The sequence below is a fragment of the Malania oleifera genome, chromosome 6, assembly GCF_029873635.1.
Source record: "Malania oleifera isolate guangnan ecotype guangnan chromosome 6, ASM2987363v1, whole genome shotgun sequence".
In the NCBI taxonomy this organism is placed as follows: Eukaryota; Viridiplantae; Streptophyta; class Magnoliopsida; order Santalales; family Ximeniaceae; genus Malania; species Malania oleifera.
The window spans coordinates 3,261,600-3,280,407 of record NC_080422.1 but is presented as its reverse complement, the minus strand read 5'-3'; the positions used below and the strand labels follow the sequence as shown (position 1 = coordinate 3,280,407).

At 38.4% G+C, this 18,808-nt stretch overlaps 1 protein-coding gene across 1 annotated transcript; it reads right to left on the bottom strand.

The window, feature by feature from the left end:
* Nucleotides 1-7,226: 7,226 nt before the first annotated feature.
* LOC131157132 (plant UBX domain-containing protein 10) lies at nucleotides 7,227-18,544 on the bottom strand. Its single transcript, XM_058111042.1, has 4 exons — nucleotides 17,304-18,544; nucleotides 9,054-9,224; nucleotides 8,694-8,897; nucleotides 7,227-7,724 (listed from the first exon to the last, which is right to left on the bottom strand). The coding sequence occupies exons 1-4, from the start codon at nucleotides 18,099-18,101 to the stop codon at nucleotides 7,494-7,496; spliced, it is 1,404 nt and encodes a 467-aa protein (XP_057967025.1). The 5' UTR covers nucleotides 18,102-18,544; the 3' UTR covers nucleotides 7,227-7,493.
* Between the last annotated feature and the right edge of the window lie 264 nt (nucleotides 18,545-18,808).

Genomic DNA, 18,808 nt, shown 5'->3' with positions numbered 1-18,808 from the left:
TAGGAAACATCAAAGTGACCGAGGAGTCATACTGCCTTATTTGGCTTACAATGAAAGAAATACTAGAAAATAACCCTATACTAGTATTTACATGATGGAAACCCATCCCAAACACACGAGATAAGCGGTCATAGGCAAGCATAATGCCCTGAACAAGCTTAGCCCGTGACATTCTCCCCCACTTATGCGGTCGACGTCCTCGTAGACTTTTGGCGGTAGGTACACTTCAAATTTGTCCACGAACAGTTGAATATCTTCCGCAGAAATCCAGCTGATTTCTTTGTCATCAAGGCGCTTCCACTTCACTAGGAACTTCTGCCGCTTCTTCCTTGAGGATATGAACTTTCTGCCTGCAAGGATCTCTTCAACATCATGTCTGTTAGGTTGCACTGTCTTCAACTCTACGCTGTTTGACTGACTTCTGCTCAGGTCATTGGTGTTGGCGTTGAATGGCTTGAGGCAATTGACATGAAATTGCGGTTTTCTCTGTTGATCTGCCCACTTCTTCATCTGCTTAGAAGCTTTCTCCAGATAGGCTTGGGCAAAGTCTGCATTCTGTCTCCCTTCACTGGTGAAGATGTATGCCTTAGGACTCTTTCGTCTGTACGGCTCGCCCACTGTGTGAGGTAACAGTGGCAGCTGGTCTGTAACAAGCTCAATAGGGCTCTTGTTGGTAGTTGAGCGCCTTTGGGCGTTGCCACAGAATGGAGCCACATCAAGTAGTTGCACGCCATTCTTCTGGTTGTCGTTGACAAAATGGCACAAGTACTCATCTAGAAGCTCTCTGAATCTCTTCATCTGTTCGTCTGTCTGTCGATGATAACTCGAAGAGATGTCAAGGTGTGACCTGAATATCCTGAAAAACTCTGTTAAGAAGTTGTCAGTGAACATTAAATCTTGGTCACAAATAATAACTTGGGGAATACCCCAATGTTTCACAACAGTCACAAGGAACAATTGTGTTGTCCCCTCTGCCGAACAGTACTTTGGTGCGGCCCTGAAAGTGCCATACTTCTTCCGCTCCCCCTTGTCTTGTTGGCAAATGAGACAAGTTTTGGTATAATCAACCCCATCATCCCGCGTGTGTGGCCAATAATACCTCCCTAGTAGTCCTGTCATTGGAGTCATTCTCCGTGAATACCCCTTAACGAACTTCCTGCAGAAACTAGTAAGGCCAAGAAAGGAACGCAACTCCTTCACTGTCGTGGGGATCTTCCGTTCTTGAATCATCCTTACCTTCTCCATACCCCTCTGGATACGACCTTGTTCAACGACTTGACCAAGGAATTTGTTGCTCCGCCGAGCGAAAGAGAAATTCTCCTTCTTCAAATTCAGACTGTTTCCCTTCAGCCTGTCGAACACCTTCCGTAGATGCTCTTCATGTTTCCTCTGAAACGACACCGATGCTCCCAACGGTGTTTTGGAAGGGCGAACACATCCCGCTTCCACTTCATCAAGCTGTTTCCCCAACTCTACTATCTCTCCAGGTGCAATCCAACATGGCCTTTTAGCAGGTGGTTTCACTCCTGATAACAACTTGATCTCTTGCTCCACAGTCCGTCGTGAAGGCAAATTGTGAGGCAGCTTATCCGGCAACACCTCCTTATCCTCATCCAACACCGCTTGGATGGTCGTAGGCTCCAACTCTTGGCCTACTTCTTTGTCTACCACCACCGTGGCTAGACGTGTCTGCTCACCCTGACCCAATCCTTCATTGAGTTGTATGGCTGAAAGGGACTTCCCTTCGTCTCCTTTCGTTGCAACGACTTGCACCATGCACGAGTGATCTCCCATCAGGCACAGGGAACCAGCCGAAGGCATCAGCACTGCCCTCGTCCCCATTAGGAACTCCATTCCTAGAATGACTGGATAGTCATCCAATGGCACCGCTGTGAAATTCGCATGACCTTCCCACTGTCCAAGCTTTATAGCCACTTGCTTGGCTACTCCCAGAGTAGGCTGGGCTACAGAGTTAACTGCTTTCACGCGTCCTGTATCCTTCTCTAAGGATAAGTTGAGTCTTCTTGCTTCCAACTGCGAAACAAAATTATGAGTAGCTCCCGCATCCACCATAGCGCGAGTACTCTTCCCATTTATCCTCAAGTCCACAAACATTAACCCTTTTGCTCGTGTAACTTTCGGTGTTTTTGCCTGCTTTTCCAATGCGTTCACCAACCGCACTGAACCCACCCTCGGGGCTTCATCCTCTTCCCCATCGTCTTCCACTGCCTGTTCTACAATGGAAGCTTGTAAGGCATTAAGTGATGCTTTGCGAGGGCACTCAAAAACTCTATGAGGACCTCGACACAAGAAACACTTAATTTTACTCTTCCCCTTTCCATTGGGTGTGTTGAACCCTCGAGACGACGAAGCTTCCTGTGAGGTTGATGAATTAGGGTCGGCTCCCCCACTCTTGGGTTTGCCATTCTTGAAAGACTTTCCACCGTTTCCCTCTCCGCCAAACCGTTTGGACGAAGTGGTCTCATCACCAGCGTAGTCTGTCAAGCGTTCTGCAGCCGCTTGTGCAGTTGACAAGTCTTGAACCCTTTGTCTATGAAGTTCAGTCCTTGCCCACGGTTTCATCCCCTCTAGAAAATAGAACAACTTGTCCTTCTCCGACATATCCCGAATATCCAACATTAAAGCAGAAAATTGTTTCACATATTCACTGATTGACCCCGTATGCTTGAGATCTCTCAGTTTTCTCCTCAAGTCTGCCCAACTATCAATCACACAGCTTCCATTTTCAATTTCTCTGTACTTGGTACGCCACCACAGTTTGGCATCACCAACCAAGTACATGGTCGCAGTATCCACCTTTGCCTGTTCTGAGGCCATCCTCACAACGCGAAAGTACTGCTCCACATCAAACAAGAAGTTCTCTAACTCCTTGGCATCTCGGGCACCCCCATACGTCCTGGGTTCTGGCACCTTGGTCTTGCTAACTCCCGGAGTGTTGGAGTTCCCCATAACAAGAACCATCACATTTACCTTTGCATCCAGATCTGCCATCCGGGCTTGCAAAGTTTCCACAGTGTGGCGAAAGTCCTCTGACATGTCGCCTATCAAACCTGCTTGATGTTTTTGTGATCCCCTCACTTCATCAACAAGTTCTCTCATCTGGGCCACCTCCGCGGCCATAGTGTTGGTTGACTCTTCAACCTGTGCTTCCAGCACGCTGATCCTCTCAGCAGTGTTTGGTGCCATGGTCACTTACCAAAGCTTTCCAAACCCAACAACGAAGGCAATCGAATTCACGTAGCAACTCAACCTTGGGCTCTCACCAAGTGTCACCGACTTGGGCTCTGATACCAAATGTCACGGTCCGCCTTTTTCACACCGTTGTGAAGGGCCGTGCGGCGCTAGCTAAAGCACTCTTGCTTAACTAGCCAGCCTTTTGTTTACGAACATTCATCCACGAAGCACTTTCATTAACATTCAATCAGATAGCAGTGGAAATAATAATCAATTCATGAAAGTCGTGGCAAACAAGCAGTAAATATTAAAGCAAACGTAATTCATTAACAAATCCTCCGTTGACATGTTGTACTTAGCGAGGGAGGCAAGTAGGCTAAGCACGTTGAAAATTGCTAGTGAGTTTTACAATGATTGATGAACACTCACCCTCCCCTAAAGAGCTTTCTAGGCCATTCTCACTCTAGCACTAGGAAACATCAAAGTGACCGAGGAGTCATACTGCCTTATTTGGCTTACAATGAAAGAAATACTAGAAAATAACCCTACACTAGTATTTACATGATGGAAACCCATCCCAAACACACGAGATAAGCGGTCATAGGCAAGCATAATGCCCTGAACAAGCTTAGCTCGTGACACTAAGGCATATGAAAGGATCGATTGGGATTTTTTAAACTTAGTTTTGAAAAGCTTTGGTTTCTCATGAAAATTTTGTGGTTTAGTGGCGGAATGTGTTTCCTCTACTTGGTTCTCCATTATGATGAATGGCACTTATAAAGGTTTCTTTAAACCTTCTCGAGGGCTTCGCCAAGGAGATCCTCTATCTCCCTATCTATTTATTATTTTATAGGAAGTTCTCTTTCTGCTTCTAAAGAAAAATTTTATGGAGAATAAGATAGGGGCTTACTATCATCCTCGTGGGGCGCCTTTGGTATCTCACCTTCTCTATACGGATGACATTCTTATTTTTTCCAATGACAAGAAAAGTTCCATTCGAATGCTTATTAAGACTGAAGACATATGAGGATTGGTCTGATCAATTGATAAATAAAGAAAAGTCAAGTATTTTTTTGTCAAAGAGAATTGCTTTTACTCGGAAGATATCTCTGTTAAGGACAACTGGCTTTGCGGAAGGAGGTTTCCCTGCTACATACTTGGGTGTTCCTTTGGTATCAGGACGTCTTACAACCCATATTTTAGAGCCCCTAGTTGATAAATTGAGGAAAAAGATAGCGGGTTGGAAATTTAAGCTTTTATCTCAAGGGGGCGCCTAATTTTAATTAAGCATGTATTATCATCAATGGAGGTTCATCAATTGGCGGTATTGGACATTTCTAATACTGTCTTCAAAAAGATAAATTATATGTTATCGAATTTTTTTTAGAGTGGAGTAAATGACAAAAGGAAAAGGAATTGGTGTTCCTAGTCTAATATATGTAAGCCTGTTTGTGAGGGTGGTTTGGGTGTTAGGGGTTTGGAGGAGGTAAAAAAATCATTGCATATGAAGTTTGTGTGGAGATTGTTAACTATGGATAATCTGTGGACTCAATTCTTTAAAGCAAAGTATTTCTATAAGAAACACTACTTGAGAGAAATGAAACTAGATAAAGGAACCAGATTTTGGAGATCGATTGTTCGTGTGATTCCTGAAGTTTTAGAGCATGTTCGTGTTCGAATTAAAGAAGGGTCGGCTTCTTTCTGGTTTGATCGTTGGTTAGCTTCTGGTCCCCTTTTTTCTAAGGTTCAGGAAATCAGTAACCATAAGCTACGAATTTCGAGATTGTTGGGATAGAGATGGGTGGAATGTTGATTTATTAGTTGATTTGTTTGGTGAAGATCAGGCTAAGGAAGTAATGAACTCTACTATTTCTTGCAAGGAGGGTCCATATACAGTAATTTGGGAACCTTCAACAGATGAAAAATTCACCACGACAAGTGCTTAGGAAATTATAAGGGAACATAAAGAGGAATTCTCAGTTGCAAAATGGATCTAGCATCCTATGTTGCCAAAAAGGGTGTCAATTTGTATGTGGAAGTCTTGGTTCGCTTGTCTTCCAGTTGATACTCGTATTAAATAAGTAGGTGTTCAGATGGCCTCTCGATGTGATTGTTGTTCAAATGCCAAGATTAAATCTCTAAACCAAGTGTTTTACACCGGATCTTTTGCTCATGAGGTATGGAAAAAAGCAGCAGTGGCGTTGGGTGTTAGTTGTATGGCAGAGTTAATGTCTGGTTTAGTTGTGCAAGATGGGTCTCACAGTTAGGCTTTTTGGTAGGTCTTATACCAGTCTCGTCATTTGGAGACTCTGGACTCGTCAATGTAAAGTCAGGATGGAATCAATTCATGATTCGGTGAGAATTGTGTGGCTTGATATTAAATATTGGCTGAGATCCATTTCAGACAAGTTAAATAAATGTACACCTGCTTCTTGCATGGATTTTGCAGTCCCTCATGCTTTGGATATATAAGTAAAAAATGTGGAGGTTCGTCTTCCTTGTGTAGTCAAATGGTGTAAACCTGGGATAGGTTAGGTTAAGTTGAATGTGGATGGAAGTTGTAGAGGTAACTCAGGTAATTGTGGTGGTGAAGGCGTGATAAGAGATGAAAAAGGTTTATTTAAAGCAGTTTTTTCTTCATTATTGGGTTATGGAACAAATAACATGGCTGAATTGAAGGCGATTATTTTAGGGATTAATCTGTGCAAAGATCTCGATTTTGATCAAGTAGAGATTGCATGTGAGTCTGCTTTGTTGGTTCAATGGATAAATTATGGGAAGTACTCGATTTGGAACTTATGGGAATTGTGGGAAGAGTTTATGCTAGTATTAAGAGGCATACAGTTCAAAGTGGAACATGTTTACAGGGAGGCGAATAAGAGTGAAGATTTCTTTGTCAAACAGGGTGAATCTGGTATTTCTCGATCATATAGTTGTCAAGATGATCTTCCTTAGCAAGTCAGGGGAATGATTCAATTGGATTTGTTGGGTTTTCCTTCATTGCGCTCATGATGTTTTATGTTGTCTTCTGGAGTTTTGTTTGTTTTCCACTTTTAGTGGTTTAGTTCTTAGTTTTTTTGTTTGGTTGCTAGTCTTTGGTTTTTTGGTTTGATTTATGTTGATTAAGTTAGTTTTAGGGTCTTAGAGTTTGCTTTTGTTGTCCCCAAGTCTCAAGATTGGAACCACAGTATTCATCCGCCATAAGTGAGAGGTTTTTTAATAAAGTTAGGAGGTGTCGCCCTCTCTTACAAAAAAAAAAAAAATTCATCATTCTCTCCTTCCCTTTCTTACATAAAGCTTCCACAAATTATATCTTTTTCAAATCTGAATTATATTTTCTATAAAAATAGAATTCCAAAAAATTTGTTTAAATTATTCTAAGAGTGTTTGTAATCAGTTTTCGTTTGTGTATAACGCAAACTGATATCAGATTATATTATGGGCTTCATTGTATTCTAAAAACGTATTTGCTGACTCAATACAGATCTATCTAATGAGAGCAAATAAAGTTTTAAAGAAAACGACATTATAACATATCTTTGAAACATTTTCTAACCTGCATTGTTTGCCTATCTTATTCTTACACCCTATGGTTTAGTTATTAATAATATTATTAATAGTTTAAGATATATTTATATACATTAATTATTATATTTACATGTGTGTGTGTGTCATTACCAGATGTACATAATGTATACATATCAATATAAGTGAACAAGCCGTTTGTTGAAAAATAATTTCTACTTTCACTTTTAAGACTTTTATATAATTACAAAAATGACCACCTTTTAAATTCTTCAAGATTTATATGAAAAACCAAAAAAAAAAAAGTTTTTCTACTTTCTTTGACGAATGTAAAAAACTAAAAAAACGTCTTAAAAGTTAAAAACAAACTATTTTCACAATTGAACAATTCCTCAGCAATCCTATATCGCGGAAATTCAACACAAGCTTGTCAAAATATTAGTTAATAAAAATAAATAAACAAAAGTGCTCAATGCAAGCCCATTCAATCTTTACAATATGTTACATGTGGGAAATTTGTATCTTTTATTCATAACCCATTTTCAACTAGGATCTGCATTGGTTTGATTGAATCTGCATCCATTAAAGGTACACAAACTATTCCCTTCCTCGTTGAATGAGAATCATTGCTAAATCAGGTGGAAATTGAAATATGAGGAACACAGAGAGAGCGAGAGAGATGGATCGATCCTAAAGGCTGAGCAGGTTTGAGCTACTGTTGTTTATCATGCTTGGAAACCATGCACCTAACCAACAAAAGGGCGTGCGTGTTTTCATGAGTTGAGCTCCACAAAGAGGCTTGCCTGAGGATGTAATCCTGCTTCTTTCAGAGACTGAGAGAGCTTTTCTGGGCCGTAAACCACCCGGGGAAAGTTGGAGACGAGGCTGTAACTCTCCACTTCCAGGCAATCCAAAGAATCGACGTAGTCATACAGACACTGGATTGTCGATGTGCTGTGGAACCTCCTTTCCTTGCGCTCTCCAGTTGGGAACCTCACCACAACCTGATTGATCATCCATGGAAGGGAAAAAAACAAATGACTGATTTAGCAGGTAAGTTGGTTTTGAGCAACTAATATTTCGATAATAATAAAATGAAAATAAAGAATAGGAAAACTGTGAAAACCATATGTACAAGTTGTCCGCTCGCATGGATAGAATAGAATGAAATGAAGAATGAAGTTGGTATTTAGCGCATGAAGAATGAAGTTGGTATTTAGCGCATTCCTTTTCAGCGCACCAAAAACTGCATAAATGTCTGGTATGTAGAAATGGAATGGAATAGAATAAGACGGAATGAAAATCAAATTTGTCACTAAAATATTTTCATGTACACCATTGAAATTGTAATTCCATAACATTCTGCAAAACAAAGCTGATGTAAGAATGGTACATCATTGTTAATTAGATTATAACATTTTTTTTTGGCTATGTTTATAGTGGATCTTCATACATTAGATGATGAAGGTGCAATTTTTGATATACATAAAATAAAGGTAAAATAAAAATTTGAAAACGATGCGCTAGTCATTTCCTACCTTCAAGAACCCTTTTTTTTTTTTCAGGTAAACCTTCTTTTATACGTATTTGTGTGCGTGGGTGTGTGTATGTATATGTTACATAAGAACAGTTCATGGATCAAGAGAGATGCTCGTGTTATCTTTACAAGCCTTCTGAAAATATGACTGATTACAGGACCACGCTTTAGTAATGTATCTGATGTAACTCCCTGAGGTAGACTTGGATCTAAAGTTGAACCCATATTTAAAGAACCGAAAGGCCCATTCTGCTGGAGTTCCCCATACCCCAATAGCATGTGGGTTCCTCGTTATTTAAAAAATAAAAAACATCTACTGTAATGTAATAAGCATGTACCTGATCTAATAATTCAAATAACAATAATTTGGAAATTTTTGCATTTGGAGGGAGGGGGAAAGGAATGAAGGATTGTGGAGTTGAGAGTTGAGAATTACTTGAGTAACATTAGGCCCCTTTTCAGGTTCTGTGCCAAGTGAGAGGGCTTTCTCCTGCCGCAGTCTAGCTCGTGCCACTTCTCTCTCAACAGCCTCGCGTGCTGCTTTTTCACGAGCCTCTTCTTCCTCCTTCCGCTTCCTCTCAGCTTCAGCAGCTTCCCTTTCCAGCCGTTCTTGCTCTTCTCTCCTCTGGCGTTCCCTGGCCTGTTGTGTCCAAGAGGCAACAGTAAATCAACATAAGACAACAAAGATTTTCCATTTTTCTCCTCGAGTATATAGAGGAAAGAAGGGTGGGAGGAGGTGGTCCAGGCAGACAAAGCATAACAGAAGCAAAAGAGAACAGTTACAAAGGTAGCATACTTGATCAGCTTCAAGTGCTGCTCGAAAGGCAGCATCTTGCTCCTCCCTTAAACGCACGTTGTTTCTTCTTTCTTCAGCATCAAGTCTTGCTGCAACAAGAACAGAAGCACTTTCTTCATGCACTCTCTGCAGTATAGTAAGCATCTCTTCCGGAGATTTTGGTCCCTCAACCTGCAGGAAAAAAGCAAAGTTTGGAGTAATGCAAAAGGAAGTACACACTGCACAATAAACAAGATAATTTTTTTGCCCCCCAGCATTAACGAGAGGACATCCAATGACCAAATCCATTGAAAAAGTACACAAAATCATACAATCAAAAATATTAAACTGGTGTTTGGGTCAAATACTTGTATGTACATGGGCATGCTCCTTGATTACAAGTCATTCTAATGACCCAAAGCAAGTGATAGAGCAACATTGGAAGCTAAAGGGGGATGTCCATCCTTCCAAATTGAGATGGGGCCACAGTTCTGTATGAGCTCTGCCTCCTTATTTCAAGCACTAATATTTAAAAACTTCAAATTTCAAAAAATCTACACCGAGGAATCCACCATGAGCAACAGAAATTGCTCTATCATTTAAAAAATTCTGCATAAGCTTTCAACAAGGTAGCTTCTTTTTTCTTTTTCTTTTTTTCTGCTTTTTAATAACATTAGCTATAAGAATTTAACAAAAAAATGCGATGCAAAAAAGCAGTGCTCCCTCAAATGGAGCAGAAGACCTAAAACTAACATCAGAAAGGTCAACAGAACACCTGCAAAAGATGATCTAGCTGAAAGCCTGAAACTTCTTCTAGTCAACTGCAAACCTATTTTATAAATAATATCATGAAGGGAACCATTAAGCTAGGTAAGAAGGCAACTGCAAATTACAGGAATACATAAATTATCAATCTCTCACCCACCCCCTTCCCCCTCCCCCTATACCAAAAAAAAAGGAGGGGGGGGGGGGGAACAAAACAACAAAAAAAAGGAAGAAAAATAAATAAAATAAATTCCAAAAAATAGTATCAAGAGACAAACTATACAAACTATCTTCAAAAATGTACCACATATACAAGAGCTCTCTGTTTAACCTCAAAATGCTTGCCCATAGTTCCTCTCACTCAATTATTTTTTCAATCTACCCAGCACCCTATTACTTCATAACACTTCCTAAGTCACCTTAAACCATCATAATAACTTCCCCAACAATGTCTTGATCACAATAAAGAAAAAAACAATCATTGTTGACCCTCATACCATAATAATTCAAAAACTCTCCATGATATTTAACTTCCACAATAAAATAGCACATTTAAGGACAAATAGGATCTCAATGTGCGAAAAGATATTTGAAGCATACTTGGTAAACCTTAAAACTTGAGCTTTACAAACAGATAAGAGAGAAGAGTTGACATGTTACAAAAGCTATGGGGAGACTGGGAGAGAAAACAAAACAATGATGGAAGAAAAGATAATAATACACTTTATACATAGTTGGAGCCCTTAAATGTAGTCACTTTCAGCAACTATGAAGAAGAATGGGTTGATGTGGTACAGCCACCTCAGAGAAGAAGAGAGAGAGAAAGAATGAAAAAGAGAGGAGGAGACTTGAGGGAAAACACATAAATTAAATTCAATTTCCATATAATCCAACCTACCAAACATAAAACATAATACTATGAGGAAAACTAAAGAAATGCCACCAAAATCCCTCCTAATAAAACGAAACCCTTAAGAATCACTATTTAAATAAACCCCTATACAAAAATAAGTCTAACTACTTGATCAAACATTACGCTCTTTGTCACAAGGGATGAGGTTCCATCTAATTTTTGGCTTCCCATCCTACAAAAAGGATGAGGTTCAAGGGTTACAATGCACTCCATCAAAGCTTCAGAGCCCTCACAGATAAACGAATAAACTAATTACTTCCAACAAGAAAAAGTACTACATTTTTTTAGTACATTATCACTGAAAAAATATAAAGCTAGTTAAAGCAATCCGAAAAGAAATAATTAGGCATAGAAATGCACAATTAGAAACAAAAATACTAACAAAACCAGGCATAGAATATTCTGAAAAACAACAAAATAATATAATAGGCAAGGGCATCATGGCCACATCAGCGCATGTGGCAGCAACCAGCTAACATCCAATCTCCAGTGAAAGAGAATGATAGCAAGAAAAGGACACTGGCAAGCCAGGTAAAAACCCATAGGTTTCATTTGGTTCTCATAATGTCTATTCTTAGGAATTGAACAGTAGTAATATAAGGATTTTGACAACTTGTAAAAGAAGATACGTTGTCATTATAAAGCAAATGCCAATGCAAAAATCTTTATTAATCCATAACATGGAATAGACAAAAATGACCACTCCCAAATTTCAACATGCGAAGTATATTCTTATACCATTCCAAGATCGTTAGAATAACACAAGCTTTTTCATGAGTGACTCTTTTCTAAATGTTCATATCCCTATCCAATTTCTATTGCAATTGCATATTATTTCATTCTATTCCTAGAAATATACATTCCACAAACCAAAAGCAACATATCAGATGTAGCCTCTCAACCATTCACAACATACCCCATCTTTCGTTGCCAATGTCCCCTTCTGCCTCGCAAAATGAATATGGTACTCCCTAAAAGTAGAAAGAGGAATATGGGATGGTGTGCTGTTTTCTGATCCAAAATTAACACCTATGAATTCTCTGCCTCCCACCAAAGAATCATGCTTTTCTTAACATGACTTAGACCACATGCTTCCTTGACGCATGAGGCAACTAAGAGTGCATCATCCATGGTTGGGTATGAAAAGCATTGAAAATTTTAAGAGCATAACCAAACATAATAAATCAAAGAAACCCAGTAACACTTTTATTTTCAGTAGAACACTTAAACAAATCACCCACATGGTCCTCTGAATAGCTTGTGAAAGTTTTGGCCACAATGACACAAAAAGGAGATGACAAGACGTTATTTTGCCATAATCATCAGTAAGTCCAGAAGAGCTGGCAGCCAAAGGTATCAAGCATCAGAATGACACCCCTTAACTGCACCACCACAAATGCTATTGAGACAAGAATACTGAGATAACCCACATGTAAAAAAAAAAAAAGTATCAAAGGAGCAAAACACTCAAATTAAAAAACAAAAACAAAACATTGTTGCAGGCACAATGCTGACGACTGTGGTACGTCACAAGGGACAAAGGGAGTGCCAGCTGCAAAGACTTGCAGCAATGGTGACGTTTATTGCTGTGAAGGCAAGTGCCCCAACTCAAGTATTGGGGAAGAGAAAAATAGCTACAGGTAAATTGAAATGCTGCCCCCTCCTCTCCCAACCCACTGAAAATACTATGATGCCCCAACACTAAGATAACACAAATAAAGAAAACAAGAGTTGTATATAAATGCATATAAATCAATATAAGCAGGTTTTGAACTCATCCCAAAAAGTTGAAAAACTTGAGAGCCTTCAGGAAAATTCCCAGCTAGATTCAACAAATAATTAGCCATCTCTCCTGTTTTCACCCATGAGAAGCCAATAGCAGCCCATAAGAAATGACTCAGCTCTCTATCTCTCTCTCTCTCTCTCTCTCTCTCTCTCTCTCTCATGATCAACAGATTAAAAATTTAGGATTTATTTGGGAGTTTTTGTTATCTTTACATTGAATATTAATACTTGTGGTGTATATCCCATCAGTTGCAAGTTGAGACCAATAACTAAAAAAGTTAAGTAGAGCTAATATTGTTTCAAAAGCCAAGCATATCGATAATTGGGTTGGTTCAAGTATGGTGTCAAATATGTGAGGGTTTCTGGACGTGGGCAGGTAAAGACGTTAGTTCAGGAAACTAGGATTAGATTAGTAACTTGGAATATAGGGACACTTACGGGTAAAAGCATGGAAATTGTGGATACAATGATTAAAAGAAGAATTAATATAATTTGCCTTAAAGAAACTAAGTGGGTGGGGGAGAAAGCTAGAGAAATCGATAAATCAGGATTTAAACTTTGGTACACTGGAAAAGAAAAACATGAGAATGGAGTAGGCATTATTATAGACAAAAACTTAAAAGATAGCGTTGTGGATGTAACTAGAGTAAAGGATAGAATTATAAAAATCAAGATGGTATTAGGACAAGAGATAATAAATATCATTAGTGCTTATGCTCCTCAAGTTGGCTTAGTAGAAAATTTTAAGAGACAATTTTGGGAAGATATGGATAGTATTATACAAGGCATACCAAAAACTGAGAAAATATTTACATGAGGAGATCTAAATGGACACGTTGGAAGAGATAATAAAAATTATGAGAGGATACTTAGAAGATATGGATATGGAGACAAAAAGGAGTCTAGAGAGATGATCTTAGACTTTGTTATGTCATATGATTTATGTATAATGAATACTTGCTTTAAGAAGAGAGAAGAATACTTAATAACCTTTAAAAGTGGACAAAATAGAAGTCAAATAGATTTTTTTTTAACTAGGAGGGTAGATCATTTATCATGCAAGGATTGTAAAGTTATTCCAAATGAAAGCCTAACCACACAACATAGAGCCTTAGTATTATATATATGTATTAAAAAATGGAGGAAAATGGATAAAATAAACCAGTGTAGGAGAACTAGATGGTGGAACCTAAAAGGAAAAAATATAATAAAATTTAAAGATAAAATGATCAAAGATGGAGATTAGACCTTAGAGGATGGGATAGATACAAATACTCTTTGGAATAGATTAGTTAACTCTATTAAAAAGATAGCAAAAGAGATTTTAGGTGAATCAAGGAGAAGATTCTCAAATAGCAAAGAAAGTTAGTGGTGAGATAAAGATGTACAAAAAATCATAAAGACAAAAAGAATTTGGTATAAAACGCGGCAAAAATGTAGAAATAGAGATAACTTTGAAAAATATTAGGAGGTAAGAAAAGATGCAAAAAAGGCCGTTAGTGAAGCTAAATATAGATCATTTAATAGTTTGTATGATAGATTAGGTACAAAAGAAGGGGAAAGAGATATATTTAAACTTGCTAAAGCTAGAGAAAGGAAGAGTAAGGACACAGGAAATGTAAAATGTATAAAAAGTGAGGATGATATTGTCTTGGTTAAGGACAAAGATATTAAAGAAAGATGATGAAGTTACTTCAGTAAGTTGTTTAACGAAAACCAAATAGAAGGCTTAAATTTAGAATTGTTAAATGAGGAAAAGAGTAAAAATATAAGATTTATTCACAAAATTAGAATTAACGAAGTTAAGTTTGCACTAAAAAAGATGAAAAATGAGAAAGCTATGAGACCAAATAACATCCAAATTGAAGTTTGGAAATGCTTGGGTGATAACGAAATTATATGGTTAACTAATTTATTTAATACAATTGTAAAAACTAAGAAAATGTCAGATGAATGGAGGAAAAACACTTTAATACCTATATACAAAAATAAAGGAGATATTCAAAATTGTAACAACTATCTTGAAATTAAACTTATGAGTCATACGATGAAACTATAGGAAAGGGTAGTTGAACAAAGATTAAGGTTAGAAACGAAGATCTCAGAAAATCAATTTGGTTTTATATTTGGGAGATCTTCCACAAAAGTTATTTATCTTTTAAGAAGATTAATGGAAAAGTTTAGAGAAAAGAAGAGGGACTTGCATATGATATTTATTGACCTTAAAAAAGCATATGATAGGATACCTAAGGAAGTTCTATGGTGAGTTTTAGAAAAAAATGGTGTATGTTGTAGGTATATCGATGTCATTAAGGATATGTACAATGAAGCAATGACTAGTGTAAGGACTATAGATGGAGAAACTAGAGAATTTTTAATTACCATAAGTGTACATTAAGGATCTGCTTTGAGTCCTTATCTTTTTGCTTTAGTGATGGACCAATTAACTAAGAGTATTCAAAAGGAGGTTTCATGATATATGATGTTTGCAGATGATATTGTATTAATTGACGAAACTAAGGACGGAGTAGAGTCTGAGTTAGAATTATGAAGAGAAGCTTTGGAATCTAGAAGCTTTAGGATAAGTAGAAATAAAACAGAATATATAAAATGTAATTTTAGTAATGATAGGAGGAATATTGGAGACAAAGTTAAACTTGATGATGAAGAAATAAATAGCACTTGTAGATTTCGATACCTTGGATCTATTATGCAAACTGAAGGAGAAATTGAAGATTATGTAATGCATAGAATTAAAACAGGTTGGGTAAAATGGAGAAGTGCTTCAAGTGTGTTATGTGATCATAGAATACCCTTAAAATTGAAAAGAAAATTTTATAGGACAGCTATAAGACCAGTTATGCTATATAGATTGGAATGTTGGACAACAAAGAAACATAATATCAAAAAATAAAAGTTATCGAGATGAAAATGCTTAGATGGATGAGTGGTATAACATTGAAAGATAAATTAAGGAATGAACATATTCGTGGTAAGTTAGGTATAGCTCCTATAGAAGATAAGATAAGGGAGGGACGACTTAGATGGTAAGGACACTTGCAACGTAGGCCTTATAGTGTACCTGTGAGGAAGAGTGACTTAGTTACTGTGAGAAGCAATAGAAGGGGCAGGGGTAGACTTAAAATAACTTGAAAGGAGATAGTGAGTAAGGATTTAATATCCTTGAATCTATCAAAAGAAATGGTCCATGATCTCATAAATTGGCGGAAAAGGATTCATATAGCCGACCCCACTTAGTGGGACTAAGGCTTGGTTTTGTTGTTGTTGTAGTCAATTGAGTTTTAGCAATTCCCAATTTCAAATTTTCTAACCACTGAATGAGAACTTGAAGAACAAAACAAATATATAATGCTCATGTATGTTTGACATTAATCTAACCAATCTCAATTCACATATTTTTTTCCCTTCTTACATGGATAACAGCTACATTACATAGAACCAATGAAATTAGAAAAGATCTTCAATTTTGTTGATTCTTGTTTTGGTTTTTTTGGGGGGAGGGGCGGGGGCGTGGTTAAAAAAAAAGTGGACTCAAATCAGACTTTGTTGACATCAAATCCCATTAAGAATTTAATTTTTAAGTCATTCATCACCATCGCCTGTTCAAGATCTAACAGATCATGAAAGTTACAAACGATGTACGAAAATGCTTGCACAGAAACTGACTTGAATGATCTACAATGATTCATGGACAACCACCAAAATTATAACACCAATTGCAACTACACACAAGAATGGGCATTCTCAACCATAAACATTTTTAAAGAACCAATTGCGTAACTATACAGGAGAAGAATAGTTAAATGGTAAGATGGTCAAAGATATTAAAGATGTGTTTGAGAGTATTGACAACAAGAAAACAATCGAGCACTTCGAGAAAAGCTCCTTTCATGAGTAACTGTAGTGAACCATAATCATAAGCCAAATTTGAAGAGATAAAGGAAGATTAACCATAATGATATGCTAGGTACATTATATACAACAGCCCCTCTAAAGAAAATTTCTAGGTCCACAGCTGAAGTTCGAGATATGTGAAACTAATGGTATAAGTGAGCTATTACACATTGAAGATGCAAAAGGAAAAAATTTGACACTTATTATGTACTCACTAGCCACCACGTCATTCATAAATCATAGCTTATTTTTCGTTTATATATGCAACATTGCTTGCACAAGATTATAGCGCCTGAAATTTTATGCTGGTGCTGAGTGAGTATTCAAAACTCAGCTTGTTCAGCGACTTGGGAGGCAAAAATATCATTTGCCAGAGTCAGCTGGATTTTAAGGAAAGCATATTAAACTTGTTTTACTCCTAAAAGTTTCCCTCACCTCAAGCACCAGTTACACTAAATCTTATTGCACGCAAACTATGACAAACTTAAAACTCCTAAACTGTAAAACAAAAGTTCCCCTTAAGTTGTAAAAACATAAAGCTAACATCACGTTAACATTCAAACATATACAATATTATATTTGAAAAAGATTCTTCAATTTGCACAGTTAATGCTGAGAACATTATTCATATAAATTACAAGGTATTATTATCCACAAACTCTGAAAAATTCTTAAAAGAGTAAAGTTGAAGTAACTTCAATTTGCACAGTTAATGCTGAGAACATTATTCATATAAATTACAAGGTATTATTATCCACAAACTCTGAAAAATTCTTAAAAGAGTAAAGTTGAAGTAAGCTCAGCTCAATTTGTAGCGGAGCTAACATATCACCTTTACATATATATATATATTGAATAAATGAGAGCACAGAAACGAGAAATCAATACAGTACCTGCTGGAGTAAAGCAATCCTCTGATTCGTGGCTGCCATAACCACGGCGCAAAATGGGAACCGCGACGCCTTCAAGCTGTTGCTCATCTTGAAACCTTCACTTCCCCTAATACTCCCTCCCCAAGCCACAAAATTCTCGTTCACAAAAGCTGCCAACGCTTCATTACACAGAGTTCTCTCGCAGAACAAAGGCGTATCGGGATGATCCGGCGAGTGCAAGTACACGAACAACAGCTTAAACCCCTGCCGAGACCGTTGCAGCGCGTCCATAAACCCTTCAGTAACAAAATTAGGTCGATTTGTTCCTCCATAAGCCCTCTCGAAGTCCGCCACAAAATCCATAGCCTCGGACGCCGCCGCAGAGACCGAAACCAAGGGAGAAGACGAAGACTCGCCACCCCGTCCGGACCCGCCCAACCCAATCATACCGAGCGAGTAAGACAGAACGCCACCGGCGGCCCACAGTCCGAACCCGACCGCGCCCGAAATCAGCCCTAGGCTGCCTGAAACAACAGAAATGGGTAAGGTTATGACCTTCCACGCCAGCCCTGGAGCGACAGCAGTACGGTCGTCCAGAGAATCGGATTGGCCACTAATTCCGACGTCGCGAGCTGTGGTGGTGGCCGCGGCGACGGCAGCGGGAGCAGGATCGGAGCCGTCAGAATTGGTACCGGTGATGGAGGCGATGGCGAGTTCGAGGTCCCAGCCATGAGCGGAGAGGATCTCCGTGCACAAATCGGAGTCCTGAATGCCAGTGATTGCTTGAAAATAAGCTAGTTTTTCGGCGACATCAACCATATCTATCTGTTCCCGCAACTTTGCAGAGACAGAATGAGAAAGTAGGGTTCGAAGATCCAAACCGATCGATCCAATTCAACGCAGAGACTCTTCCTCAAGAACAAGAACAAACACGCACACACACTCAGTCTGTGCGTGGGTAAAAATGGGAACAGAAATTCGACTGTTTAGGAGGGGAGGGGTGTATATCGTATATGTGCAGCGACGAGAGATAATCGTATGATTGAAGAAGCGAAATACCAGGAATGACAGAACTACCTCCTTAAATAACGAAACTGCCATCGCAGTGTCCATTAAAGTCTTCTTATCCCGTGTGATTTGATTAGAGAGGAAAATGGCGAAAATACTTCGCCACGACGAATCCTCCCAGCGTCGACGGAGTGACTACACGACGTCGTTTTAAATGCCGGAGCGGAGTTGGGACTTCTTGCCCCTCTCTCGAGAGTTTCCGTTATCACGGCCGAAAAAAGATTCGCTTATCTAGGATGCTGTTCGTCTCTTCCAGTTGCGCTGGGTCCGGTTCTAGGTTCGGGTCAGTGGAGCGAAATGGAGCACCATTTGGCTTCGAATCGGATCCATAGACCCGGACTCAAATAAAAGTAAATTTCAGCCTCAGCTAAAATTTATTTTATTTTTTGAAATTAATATCGAATATAAAATTGTTTTGATAAAATTTTGATTTAATTTTAATTTATTGTTCTTTTTTT